At 49.0% G+C, this 14,490-nt stretch overlaps 1 protein-coding gene across 2 annotated transcripts in view; it reads right to left on the reverse strand.

The window, feature by feature from the left end:
* Nucleotides 1-169: 169 nt before the first annotated feature.
* LOC119464617 (venom metalloproteinase antarease-like TfasMP_A) overlaps nucleotides 170-14,490 on the reverse strand; it is a 38,994-nt gene continuing 24,673 nt past the window's right edge. Inside the window, exons 5-10 of one of the 2 annotated variants that reach the window (XM_037725649.2) lie at nucleotides 11,291-11,442; nucleotides 10,362-10,433; nucleotides 10,153-10,280; nucleotides 10,012-10,064; nucleotides 6,999-7,107; nucleotides 170-893 (exon numbers count right to left, since the gene is read on the reverse strand). In XM_037725649.2, the coding sequence (XP_037581577.1) occupies nucleotides 722-893; nucleotides 6,999-7,107; nucleotides 10,012-10,064; nucleotides 10,153-10,280; nucleotides 10,362-10,433; nucleotides 11,291-11,442 (686 nt within the window). In that variant the 3' untranslated portion in view covers nucleotides 170-721. The remainder of the gene's footprint in view (nucleotides 894-6,998; nucleotides 7,108-10,011; nucleotides 10,065-10,152; nucleotides 10,281-10,361; nucleotides 10,434-11,290; nucleotides 11,443-14,490) is intronic. The other variant, XM_049656131.1, reaches the window with a different exon arrangement.

Raw genomic sequence — 14,490 nt, forward strand, 5'->3', positions numbered from 1 at the left:
CCAAGAAAAACACAAGACTGTGTTGACTATTGCTTAGGGACAAGGTACGCCCTAAAGGGCGTAAATGTTTTCAGAGTGTGTTTCCAGAATAGAAACATTTATATTAAGCTAGAGCGGAACGTTCAATCATTGCATTCTACTGGTGCTAACATATGGGGGAGAAACTTGGAGGTCAACAAAGAAGCTCGAGAACAAGTTAAGGACTGCGCAAAGAGCGATGGAACGAAACATGTTAAGCCTAACTTTAAGAGACTGGAAGAGAGCGGTGTGGATCAGAGAGCAAACGGCGAAAGCCGATATTCTAATTGACATTAAGAGAAAAAAATGGAACTGGGCAGGCCATGTAATGCGTGTACCCTTAGAGTTACAGAATAAATACCAAGAGAAGCAAAGCGCAGTAGAGGAAGGCAGAAAACTAGGTGGGGTGATGAATTTAGAAAATTTGCAGGTGCAAGTTAGAATCAGCACAAGACGGGGTAATTGGAGATCGCTTGAAGAGGCCTTCGTCCTGAAGTGGACATAAATATAGGCTGATGATGAGAGCTGAATGTTCTTTTCTTTCTTAACTAAGAGACGCAGCTCGACAAAAATAAGTCACAAACGAACACTCTTATCGAAAATCTTGTCGACGGCAGCGCGCGAAAAAAAATTCACGAAGCACTGAAATGAAACAGGTCATATTCGCAATCACAGCAAGTCAAACAAATGAGCAAAGGATGCCTTACGTGAGGACATACTGTATCTGCTTCAAGCTGCAGTAGGAGAACTGATGATGGTTTGGGCCATTGTCGACGTAGCTCATGATGTATCCGTAATCCCACAGACAACGGACAGCTCCTGGGTGTCCTTCGATAGCAGAGCTCGGACCACTTCCATCATGCACGCTACCCAGCCTTCAAAACAAATCGAGGTTTGCTATTCATTAAAGAGCATTCTGGAGTGCGCGCCAAAAAAAAGAATTTTGCAAATGTGGTAAGTCGACATAACGTTGACCTGATTCATCCCATGTGATTGGTAAACACAGCGCAGAATACGGCAAGGCAGAGAAATGAAGTGTCGCAGTTACTAATAAGGGGATTTTCTTGCTCTAGAAACTACGTACTCGAGCCGACGAGTAGTAGTAACGATAATAAGCAAATAGTATTAAAATATTTCACATCTGTGAGAGGCATTAGAGGCTCAGAAATATTGTGATCATTTGGGAATTTTTCCATAAAGCACATATAGAAATGCGGGCGCCGTGCTCGGATATGGAGCTCATCATTTGGTGAAAGCAACATTAACGCGCACACGATGGTCATGACAGAAAAGAAAGTGCCACTTAAACAAGACAAAGCTGTTTAAACTTGCATCAAACGTACTGAGAGAGTAAAACTATCACGCAGAAGTCCTCTGGGTGTTGTCAGAGTATGCGTAGAGCATTGTGCCACTTGTTCATCTCCACGCAGCCCGGTGTCATTATCAATCTTATGAAACTTGATCCCAGCAGTGTAAACAACAGAGCTGCGGCGACACGCACTGGCTGCGGACAGCGACGCAAGGTCAATTGAGGACGCAAGCAAACTACTGCAGGTGACGGCGCCAGTTGCGCTGATGAGGTTCCTATCATTGAAGCCGTTATCGCTCTTTAACGCTTTATCTATCCGCATCGAACCATTAAAAACCATGATCAACCGTATTCGAGCGGCGGCTGCGTATGGCGCGGCTACGCAGGCCCTATCTTGAAAGCGATCTGCGATGGAGACAAAGTGCGCCGAGTGCTGATAGCTTCGTGTGCGCTGTGTTGTCGCCGCTTAGTTCGCGTTGAAGCGACAGGCACCACGAAGGTCAACTCGCTCGCTGCTACGGGCCCTATCTTGAAACCGATCTGCAATGGGGACAGAGTGCGCCGAGTGCTGATAGCTTCGTGTGCGTTGTGTTGTCGCCGCTTTTCGCGTTGAAGCGACAGGCACCACAAAGGTCAACTCGCTCGCTGCGACGGGCCCTATCTTGAAAGTGATCTGCGATGGGGACCGAGTGCGCCGAGTGCTGATAGCTTCGTGTGCGTTGTGTTGCCGCCGCTTAGTTCGCGTTGAAGCGACAGGCACCACGAAGGTCAACTCGCTCGCTGCTACGGGCCCTATCTTGAAACCGATCTGCAATGGGGACAGAGTGCGCCGAGTGCTGATAGCTTCGTGTGCGTTGTGTTGTCGCCGCTTAGTTCGCGTTGAAGCGACAGGCACCACAAAGGTCAACTCGCTCGCTGCTACGGGCCCTATCTTGAAAGTGATCTGCGATGGGGACCGAGTGCGCCGAGTGCTGATAGCTTTGTGTGTGCTGTGTTGTCGCCGCTTAGTTGGCGTTGAAGCGACAGGCAGCACGAAGGTCAACTCGCTCGCTGCTACAGGCCCTAACCCTAAATTAGACGAAGAAATAACGTACGCGGAAGTGTACGAAGCGGCGCAAGCCGCAGTTAAAAACTCGGCACCGGGCCCAGACACAATCACAAATTCAATAATTCGAAACATGGATTCGGTGGCCCTAGCGAAAATAACAAAGGTTTTCAATAGCGAGTACTGGGCCAAGGGAGATTAGCCCCAAGAATGTAAATTGGCTAAAATAATCATGATCCCCAAACCGAAAAAGAATCCCTCGATCGATACCCTCCGGCCGGTATCGCTCACGTCCTGCCTCGGTAAGCTCTATGAGAGGGTGATCCACAGCAGACTACAGCGATACCTGGAAGAGCGGAGCTGGTTCCCAGACTCCATGATAGGCTTTCGCACAGGTTTATCGTGTCAAGACGCGTTCCTCCTACTAAGGGACGAGATTCTAACCAATATTCCGTACGGTGACGAGAGACTAGTCCTAGCACTAGACCTCAAAGGAGCCTTCGACAATGTCTCTCACGGCGCAATACTCGAGGAACTCGAACGCTCGGGTTGTGGTGAGCGCACCTACAATTACATAAGGGCATTTCTTTCCAACCGCGAGGCCAGCATCAGTATTGGCCAAATCACATCGCAGATATTTAAAATGCTGAGCAAAGGAACCCCTCAAGGAGCGATAATATCTCCTCTGCTCTTCAACATGGCGATGTGTCGCCTCGCGCGCGATCTCGATCGGATACCCGACCTAGGTTACACGCTTTACGCTGACGATATCACGCTGTGGGCGAGCAGAGGTTCCCTAGGGGAAAAGAATACACGCTCCAAACCGCGGTATTAGCGGTGGAGAAATTTTGCCGAACGAGCGGGCTGAAGTGCGCGCCCGAAAAATCCGAGGTCATCCGGATACACGCGAAAGGCTACAAATCCAGAGGGTCGATTAACATTGTGGTTGAGGGCCAAATGGTCCGAGAGGTACCTACGATGCGAGTCCTGGGTTTATGGCTTCAGAGCGACGGGAGAGCAGCACAGACGCTCAAAACCATCAAATCCGCAACCCACAACATAGCCCAAATGATACGTCGAGTGACGTATAGAAAGGCGGGAATGCGAGAAATCGATACCCTAAGGCTCGTACAGGCCTTAGTGATTAGTCGAATCACATATGGCTTGCCCTACCAAATCCTGAACAGGGAAGAGGAGAGGCAGGCCAACACGATAATTCGAACAGCTTTCAAGGCGGCTCTGGGCCTGCCTAAATCTACCTCCACGGAGCGCATGCTAGCTTTGGGAGTACACAATACTTTCGAACGAACTGAGGCAGGCCACTCTGATGCGACAGAGGGAGCGCCTCAGCTTCACAAAAACTGGTAGGGCAATATTGGCACGACTTAATATCCCAGCATACCCGATTTATCTCACCGAAGAGGCCGTACCTCTCCCTCCTTCGGTGAGATCCAAAATTACACTAGCTCCAATTCCCAAGAATATGCATCCCGAGTACAACAAGGAAAGGCGCAAAGCACGCGCACAACATATTCAATCGATGTACTCCAATAACGCTAGGTACAATACGTACTACACGGACGCAGCTGCGTATGCAGAGGCTACCGGGCAGCGCTACCAAAGGAGGTACGCCCTGGCAGTCGTGAACGCGATCAGCCAGCAGCAAATTACCGCGTCGACCACGGCGGGCTCCCCCACCTCGGCCGAAATGTTAGCAGTGACGATCGCGCTCGCTCACGCGGAGCGTTCGGAAAGGGACTCAGTCGTGGTCACTGACTCCCGGGAGACATGTTGCATGTTTCTTAAGGGGCACGTGACTGCGCCTAGCCTCGCGATAATCCCCAAATTGTTCAACCACCGCCATCGCCTACTCTGGTGCCCGGGACATTCGGGGGTACAGGGGAACGAACAGGCTAACGCTTTAGCTCGAGCGTCTACTAACCGAGCGATGGCGTCCTCTTCGAACCCCAACCCCTCACACTATCCCTCACAAAATCCCATCAATTTAAATGTAAAAGACATCCTTGCTCATCAGCGCGGAGTCCGCAGAAAATACCCGCCGCCTCACCCACAACTTAGCGGGGAAGAGGCCGCCGATTGGCGCAAAATACAGACCGGGGTATTCCGCCATCTAAAACTGCTAAATGCCATGTATCCCACCCGCTATAGGGCCACATGCCCTTGGTGCGGTGGCATACCTACACTAATACATGTGACCTGGGAGTGTAGTAAGCACCCTCATAGGCCCACTAATAATATCTCAATAGGAGCAGTGGGAGGCACAGCTCGCCCGTTCCGACTTGGCAGGACAAAAGTCCTTAATTAGCCAAGTCAGGCAGGCGGCAGAGGCCAGTGGGGCCCTGGACTGAGGGGCTCCGACCATCGCTATACTTAAAATATTTTCCAGCCAAATAAAGTTTCTATATATATATATATATATATATATATATATATATATATATATATATATATCTTGAAAGCGATCTGCGATGGGGACAGAGTGTGCCGAGTGCTGATAGCTTGTGTGTGCTGTGTTGTCGCCGCTTAGTTCGCGTTGAAGCGACAGGCAGCACGAAGGTCAACTCGCTCGCTGCTACGGGCCCTATCTCGAAAGCGATCTGCGATGGGGACAGAGTGCGCCGAGTGCTGATAGCTTTGTGTGTGCTGTGTTGTCGCCGCTTAGTTCGCGTTGAAGCGACAGGCAGCACGAAGGTCAACTCGCTCGCTGCTACGGGCCCTATCTCGAAAGCGATCTGCGATGGGGACAGAGTGCGCCAAGTGCTGTTAGCTTTGTGTGTGCTGTGTTGTCACCGCTTAGTTCGCGTTGAAGCGACAGGCAGCACGAAGGTCAACTCGCTCGCTGCTACGGGCCCTATCTTGAAAGCGATCTGCGATGGGGACAGAGTGCGCCCAGTGCTGATAGATTTGTGTGTGCTGTGTTGTCGCCGCTTAGTTCGCGTTGAAGCGACAGGCAGCACGAAGGTCAACTCGCTCGCTGCTACGGGCCCTATCTCGAAAGCGATCTGCGATGGGGACAGAGTGCGCCGAGTGCTGATAGCTTTGTGTGTGCTGTGTTGTCGCCGCTTAGTTCGCGTTGAAGCGACAGGCAGCACGAAGGTCAACTCGCTCGCTGCTACGGGCCCTATCTCGAAAGCGATCTGCGATGGGGACAGAGTGCGCCGAGTGCTGATAGCTTTGTGTGTGCTGTGTTGTCGCCGCTTAGTTCGCGTTGAAGCGACAGGCAGCACGAAGGTCAACTCGCTCGCTGCTACGGGCCCTATCTCGAAAGCGATCTGCGATGGGGACAGAGTGCGCCGAGTGCTGATAGCTTTGTGTGTGCTGTGTTGTCGCCGCTTAGTTCGCGTTGAAGCGACAGGCAGCACGAAGGTCAACTCGCTCGCTGCTACGGGCCCTATCTCGAAAGCGATCTGCGATGGGGACAGAGTGCGCCGAGTGCTGATAGCTTTGTGTGTGCTGTGTTGTCGCCGCTTAGTTCGCGTTGAAGCGACAGGCAGCACGAAGGTCAACTCGCTCGCTGCTACGGGCCCTATCTTGAAAGCGATCTGCGATGGGGACAGAGTGCGCCCAGTGCTGATAGATTTGTGTGTGCTGTGTTGTCGCCGCTTAGTTCGCGTTGAAGCGACAGGCAGCACGAAGGTCAACTCGCTCGCTGCTACGGGCCCTATCTTGAAAGCGATCTGCGATGGGGACAGAGTGCGCCGAGTGCTGATAGCTTTGTGTGTGCTGTGTTGTCGCCGCTTAGTTCGCGTTGAAGCGACAGGCAGCACGAAGGTCAACTCGCTCGCTGCTACGGGCCCTATCTCGAAAGCGATCTGCGATGGGGACAGAGTGCGCCGAGTGCTGATAGCTTTGTGTGTGCTGTGTTGTCGCCGCTTAGTTCGCGTTGAAGCGACAGGCAGCACGAAGGTCAACTCGCTAGCTGCTATGGGCCCTATCTTGAAAGCGATCTGCGATGGGGACAGAGTGCGCCGAGTGCTGATACCTTCATGTGAGCTATGTTGTCGCCGCTTAGTTCGCGTTGAAGCGACAGGCTGCACGAAGGTCAACTCGCTCGCTGCTACGGGCCCTATCTTGACAGCGATCGCCTTACGTGACGGACGTATCGGCGGGTTTCCTCCATGGGAAGGCATAGAAATACTTACGCATTTAAAATCCTGTATAACCTAATGTTCTCAGAAAGAGTTCAATTCGCAGTGTTGCCGTGTAGCCTGTAAAACAGTGAGGACACTGCTGTCTGAACATACCACAGCCGTCAGCATCTCCTACATTTTGGTTTCCTTGACCAGGCCTTACGGCCATTTATCTTTTTCGCAGATACCGTGGCTTTTGAAGTTCTTACGTCGATGTTAGCACTTCTGTAAAACAACGTCTCGTACGATTACTAGCACATACTAATGGTCCAGGAGAAGTGGTTGAGTGTGATGAAATATTGACAATACATGGGTTTTACGGGGCTAAAAAGGTAAATTTGTAAGATAGTTTGCTTTACGACCGGCATGGCTTACAAAATAACTTATCCCTTCCAAACAGCATCCGCGCAACCACCGCAGGCATCGCGATGCCATTCGTGAGAGTCCTGACTGGAGATAATTCAAAACTTCTTACACGTGGGCGATTTCGTGCGTCATTGTGTGCATTCCAGTAAATAGACCTGGAATGTCTTCACCGAGAGCAACGTAGTAGCTCGTGCATATTCCACCAACGTAGCCAATCCCTGCGAAAAACAAAAATACTTCAGACTTCAGAAAAGAGACTATTTCGTACAGAGCCCATCAACTGCCAAAAAGTTTCCCATGATTGATTGCAGTAACACGTAAGAAAATCCACCGGAGATTTGGACGAATATTTTCCCATGTATTATTTGAGAAGAAAGTCTTGTTTTATATAACATTGCTGTGGCCGCGTGGCATAAGCAACATATTATGTCCGAAAATGAAATAAATTTCTCCACGGTGCACAGGTAGTGTGCGCCTAACGACGCCTTCAGTGCTCAAGGTAGCACGGTCCTTTGCTTATGTAAATCGGCAATGCCTTAAATAAAATCATGGCTGTGGCTAAAGGTACGCCCGGCGTCTCCCTCCAACTTAATTTACAAGCAGTTTAGACGGACTCTGCAGTGTTAATATGGAAGTACGTCCGACGTTTCTCATTGGTTTTGCAATGTTTCACGCGCGTGGCAAAAGCACGTTTAACTACTAAATACATGTTTCCCTCGCATCCGTGCTTATTTTGTGCGTGTTGTGCTACAGCGTGCTTGTTTCGACACAGCTCGCGAAGAGTGCTTGTTTCGACACAGCTCGAGAAGATGAGCGGGTTCATCATTGCTGTATGAGCTGCCACATCTGCTTCCATAACGTGGGTGCACGCTTTCAGAGCAAGAAAAACGCATTTCATACGAAGCACCTCGATGCGATACCGTGAGCGCCCGCCATGAGCAGTAATCACCACGTCGAGTAAGAAAGATGCTTAGGATGGCGTAGCACAAACCGGGAGACGTCAGAACACCTTAACAACAGACGTTTCTTGTTGACGTGGTTTCCTGTACTCCTCAAGCACACATGCAGTTTCAGTTTCCCGGCGATGAATGCAGAAACTTTATCGTGCTGCACGGCCGAGGACTGGTCGCGTTATTCGAAAGCTCATGTGATATCACCACGTCAGTATAGCTACAAATTTTACATTTTCAGTAGCCGTCCGTATAACAGCGTTAATAACTGTAATAATAATTGTGTTTAAACTATTGGTGACCCGTAAAATAGCGAGGGATTGTGGGATGCGCCGTCTGCTAGCTGCTTCCGGTTCGAGTCGGCGCAGCCGCCGCCACCGCTTTGCCGCTGAATTCCATTGATGCGCTTGCAGTCCGTTCTTCTTTCTCGGGTTTTACGTGCCAAAACCAAATCTGATTATGAGGCACGTCGTAGTGAAGGGCTCCGGATTAATTTTGACCACCTGGCGTTCTTTAACATGCACTACAACGCAAGCACACGGGCGTGTTCGCATTTCGCCTCCATCGAAATGCGGCCCCCTCGGCCGGGATTCGATCCCGCGAGCTCGTGCTCAGCAGCGCAACGCCTTAGCTGACTGATCCACTTGCGCTTGCAGTCCGGCTTAGTCCCACTCGAAGATTACCCGGTTGCAGCTGCCTAGCAAAACCATCGTCGGCTGTTCAGCCGTTGGCTGCTCAAATTCAAACGTTAAAGGTGAACGCATGTAAATACCGCCTTGCAGCAACCCTTGCTGAGTCAGCTGTACACAAGCATCAGAGGAATGGCTGCCACTTCCAAAACTGTAACAAGGCAAAAATCATCCGTGAACAAAAATAAAATGAACATACAGTGCCACTTATCAGGCGGCGATTCGCTGTGTATAAGGCCCTACACGAAATGATTACCCAAGATATTTCTTTCTCTAACATTGACTCAGGCAACCAGAACTATGTCAGTACTCGCATGCACATATAGAGGTATTATGAAACGAGGTTTTGCGGTGCAAATTTAAGCGGGACACAGCTAGACACATACATAATAATCGTAACCAACTAGCCCTCCTTAGCTCCTTCAGCACAGATAGAGATAATGCACAGCCGTAATATGACGGCGATACGGCCATTGTTGACAAAAAAAGCGAGAACGTCTAACTACGTACCACTTCAAATGAACCTAAAGTTTCGACCGAGAAATGCCGTTGACAACGCGCAAAGTTTCATTTTCAGTGCGAGCTGCGCCGTTATACCGACGATATCGGTTTCTAGCTACGATAACAAAACAACATGCACCGCTGTAGCCATCGCTTCAGCACCAGATTTTCAAAGTAATGCTTCTATACGGTTGATAAATTATCGGATAACGATAACTTTTTCACCTGTCTGACTGGCCCGCAGGTAGAGCAGTCAGTGACGGTGCGTCCAAGCAACGGCAAATGTCGTAGAGCTAAACCTGGCAGAAACAAAAAATGCCGCCGAAACGAAAACCAGAGTTCCGTTATGAATAAAAGCGTATCCTTGCCTTTCTTGGCTCGTCATCGTCGCGCCCAGAGTGAACTGAAACCTAGAAATCAGGCGCATGAATGGTACGACATTGCTGGTCGACAAAGCGGACGGAAAGCTTCGCACGACTGACAGTTGAAACCGTGTAGAAAAACACGTGCGCCGGGCATGCCAGCCGATGCCGCCGCGTCGTCCGTCGAACCGGAAGCTGCTAGCAGACGGCGCGCCCCACAATTCCCTACGATTGCTCGTTTTACGGGTCACCTATTAGCGAAATAAGTAATCCACATAATCTGCTTTCTAAAGTGAGCTGTTCCTGATGATCAAGTTTCCGAAAAATCACATTTTTATCGTGAGCGCGTTGTTTTCAGGAATTTTCGACAGTGTTCGCAGAAACGTCCTGTATCTTTCTACGAAATATTGCTAATTTGAGAGACACTACAACAGGCTATTATGTGTCAAGTACAGCATTCCTTCAACAATATTATCCTAGATAAATATATGCCAGGTACCTCTCACAACCACCTAATTCCTTATGTCAGATTAAGGTATCAGACTTTATTGAACTAACGAAATGTCAATTTTAGCTCTCAAATTCTAATGCCGCGACTTATAGATAACGGTATGTCTCACCTGAACTACTCGTGTCCAATTTACCACCGCTTCCATCCGCAACAACGTTACGTCTGCAGAAACATGAAGGACAGTGAAAAACTGTTGTTTTCAGTTTCGACAAAAACAGCGCCCCGCAGAAATTCAAGGAAGCAAATTTACCCGGAAAGGAGATATACAATGTCCGGACTGCCAAAATCAATTTTCTTCTTATGGGCATAGCCTTGAAATTCTTTTATTGTTCTAGAGCTGTGCATATATTCACCCGTGCCGTGCAAATAGTCCTCTGACTGATAACAAAAAATACGTTAATGTTACCAAAAACCCTCACTTAAAGGGACAGAAACGCTGAAAATTGAACTAGCTCTTACCGTAGGCTTTTCCAGGCCAGTTAAAACGAGCCTCACTATAGGGCTTTTCATGTCAGTTAACCGCAGGTTTACCTGAAAAGTATGCATTGAAGCAGCGTGGTGCAGTGCACGCTCACATGTAATGGCTTCCAAAATAATGGCACTAAACTAGATCGAGTTATCTGAAACTTTCGCTTAAAAACGCTGCTGTTTGCAAAATTTACTTGCGCCATGCTAGGACTAGTACATGACGTGACAATAGGACTTCAGTACATATATATATAGATATAGAGATATACATGATCGTTCGATCAGCAACAAACATTGTTGTCTTTCTGAGCCCCTTGTTCCGCGCAGTGGTAGTTTTGCCTGGTGACCTTGTCAGGTTTTTTTTTATGTCCCTTATTGTTTTCTGACAGGCCAAGAGACCTGAGACATTGGGGCACAAGTGGCAGGCCTTCAAGAATCCAACGCAGCAATTTCAGGCTGCGTAAAATTGGAACGCGCGCCCTTGTGTGCGCTCCAACTTTCATTAGGCCTTGGACTCAGCAATCACCTTTGTCCTTGCGACATGACTGCGTCGTTCGTGTTACAGTGTGCACTGACATGCTGGTTACATTTAGGTTTAGGTTCTGAACGGTGTAGCGCATATACAAAACCACTGCATCAGACTATAGTTTTGACCTGTGCTGGGCGTAAACATAAGCATTGCAGGATGTTAAACGCTGCATATATAGATGGCAAGAAATTCACTTGTACGCATCGCATTTAGTTTTATAAAATTTAGGTAACCGCTTCACGAAAGCATCGCTTCACAGTAATTCCAACATGTTCGTTGAATGTGCATAATTCTTTAAATGTGTTGTTTACTTTCTTTCCCAAGAATTACATTCCCCATTAAGATAAGGCCACTGTAGAACGCTGATGTAGTCGTTGAAATGAAAACTCACGGAGTTCATCATCATGCAGATGTACACCAATGCTTCTTTTGTGCTCTTGAAGTGATTGTGATGAGGCACGTCTGAAACAACGAAGACTTCAACGACGACTTCCCGTGGAACGCTTTCTTTGACATCAGCATTTCTCGCAGTGAAACGTGAACCTTTAACAGGAATAAGAACAGAGGGTTTATGTGAAGCACGCTCCAATTCACCGGCGTTTCTGTCACTTTAGCAGAAGTGGCCTAACAAAAGCACCACAACTCTTTTCTTTGTAGCACCGCTTTGTCAACACCGGTTTCCTCGAGAAATTAATTGTAACCTTGTCTTACATGGACACCTGCTAATGATTAGGTGTCGAGGAGCCATTCTATATTGGGCTTTTGGCTTCTGGAAAGTGGAATCGGGTTACATGCTCGTATACACAAGAGACAAGCGAGTATTATTAAGGAATAATGCTTCCTCTAGACGACAAGCTGCTCAGCTTTTACGAAGGACGCTACGAAGATACCACGCAATTGTTCCAGTATAGTGACGTGATTGCTTACTCTTGCCCTGCCGTGGAGAAAACTGCCCAAGATTTGGTTTTGTGTTCTGCGATACTGACACGACGCAGCCTATGGCGCATGAAGTCGCCAAACCACAGATGGGCTTAAAGTTGTCTTTCGAATTTAGGGAACCCCCCTCCCCCCATCACCACAACCCCCTTCTTTGTGGCAGAATGGAAAGCTTATCATCGAAAGTGTCCATACCCTCAATGGATACTACGACAAACATGTATATATTTTTCAGAGGTAATATTTAAGTCTTCGAGCTCACTTAGGTACGAGTGTATATGGGATTCGGCAATATTAATGTTTGGTAGCGATGTCGATATTGAAGCTTGAAGTTTACTGGCGCCTCCTTTATCGAAAAAAGAGGGGCAAGGGCCTGACACAGGCTCTTGATGCCGAAAAAAAATTATCTCAGAACGAGTACCCCCTACTATGCCACATAAAAATGTGAATTTTAGGGGCGAAGCACCTTTAGGGCCGAGCCTTGTCCCTCGTCGTACGTAGCTCTGGTTTGCATGGAGACCGCTAGGGGCGCTGCGGTGCACAAAGGCGTTCGTTCCCGACGCGCGCTCTCTTTCTCTCTTCAGCCATGGATGATAACGGTCGCTTCTGATAACGGCGCGCCCGCTATGGATGAAAAGGCGAGATAGGCGGCTCAACTGCAAGCGGAGTCGAGGGCTCGCAAAACTGCCAGAGGGCCTGCGAGAGGGCGGAGGGCCACGGTGTTCCGGTCCCTGCGTGGGAGCGGCCCCCAACTGCTACCGACTTCCCCTGAAAGGGGGCGTCCCAACGCAGTTCTGTCTGTCTGTCTGTCTGTCTGTCTGTCTGTCTGTCTGTCTGTCTGTCTGTCTGTCTGTCTGTCTGTCTGTCTGTCTGTCTGTCTGTCTGTCTGTCTGTCTGTCTGTCTGTCTGTCTGTCTGTCTGTCTGTCTGGTCTGGTCTGGTCTGGTCTGGTCTGTCTGTCTGTCTGTCTGTCTGTCTGTCTGTCTGTCTGTCTGTCTGTCTGTCTGTCGTCTGTCTGGTCTGGTCTGGTCTGGTCTGGTCTGGTCTGGTCTGGTCTGGTCTGGTCTGGTCTGGTCTGGTCTGGTCTGGTCTGGTCTGTCTGTCTGTCTGTCTGTCTGTCTGTCTGTCTGTCTGTCTGTCTGTCTGGTCTGTCTGTCTGTCTGTCTGTCTGTCCGTGCGTCCGTCCGTCCGTCCGTCCGTCGTCTGTCCGTCTGTCCGTCTGTCGGTCTGTCTGTCTGTCTGTCTGTCTGTCTGTCTGTGTCTGTCCGTCCGTCCGTCCGTCCGTCCGTCCGTCCGTCTGCTGCAGCACGGCAACGCAGACAACAAGCGAACCCGGAGCTGAGGGCTCGCGAAGCTATCAACATTGTATATACTTTACACATTGTGTTGTCACTCATTTGCATGTTCGAGTGGGCAATGTACGGGGGATTCACGGTTACCCGAATGATCCCCCGGTGCTTCGCCCACTCATCATCATTCACTTCGTGGATATGCGGTGATCTTTTTTAAAGCGAAGCTTTATAGGGCTAGGCGAAATCCCTGTCCACAGATAACTATCATCATCAGCATTGGCTCGAGCGTCGTCGTCTTCTTCCGCAGCTGGCTCGTGTGCTCGTGCTCGTGCTCAACAGGCGCTCGTTCCACTGCTCCCGCGTTCATCGTCGTCGTCTTTTTCTACAGCTGGCTCCGTTGCCGCTCATCATTCCAGCGTAGAATTTCACTTTTCTTCTGTCGTCGTAATGGGGAGGCCGCGTTTACGGGGGTATGAGCCATTTCTTTAGGGGGTATGAGCTATTTATTGTCTTACGTAAAGGGTAAATTTATTTTGAAGCTTTTTGAATTTCGACAGGGAGAGTGAGAAACGAAGAGGGAAAGGTAGGGAGTTAATTTCTAAGCAGCAATGGCGGATGAATGCTGCTAACCACGCCGCCGAGCAAACTCGAGACATCGAACGCAAGCGACAACGGTGGACTGCGGGCATACTGTCAATGACGTCGTTCTCTCCGTCGCAGCCGAACGTCTGTGTAACCTCATAATTGAGAAATAATTTAGTCAACCCTCGGGATTAACCCAGTGATAAACACCGGGGCAGCACGTTTCATCTCCGCTGATTAACCATCTTCACGCATGCAGTGGAAGGGCCAACGAAATTTATTTTCATTAGGTAATTCCTAAAAATGATTTTGAATATCTGCAACCTGTGACTTGTTCAGTATACATACATGACTTTTTCTTTACTTATTTGTCTGAGCCGTTTGGCAAGGGGCAGAGGTGGGGGCGCTCCCCAGATGGCGGCACCACCGAGACATGTGTTCGGAGAACCAACACTAGCAGAAAGCAACGAAACGCGCAAGCTGAAGTTCCACATATTTATTACCGCGCACAAGTCTTCTCACGTACGAAAGCAGTCTACGAATACACGCTACGAATGCAGTGGCTATAGCGTTTTTATCTGACGGCATGATCGAGTCGCAACAACTTTTTTGATTGCAATTTCTCTGCTGTGCATCGACTCGTGTATTTCGTCAGCGACTTTCTGCATCTAATTAAAAATATCACTCCTTATATAAGGTATAAAAGTGTCTGTACTGGCTTCTATCATTTTGAAATATGATGTTTGTATCGGCATCACAATCGCCAGACATGCCCGGGACTT

This window comes from Dermacentor silvarum, chromosome 9, assembly GCF_013339745.2.
Source record: "Dermacentor silvarum isolate Dsil-2018 chromosome 9, BIME_Dsil_1.4, whole genome shotgun sequence".
Taxonomy (NCBI): Eukaryota; Metazoa; Arthropoda; class Arachnida; order Ixodida; family Ixodidae; genus Dermacentor; species Dermacentor silvarum.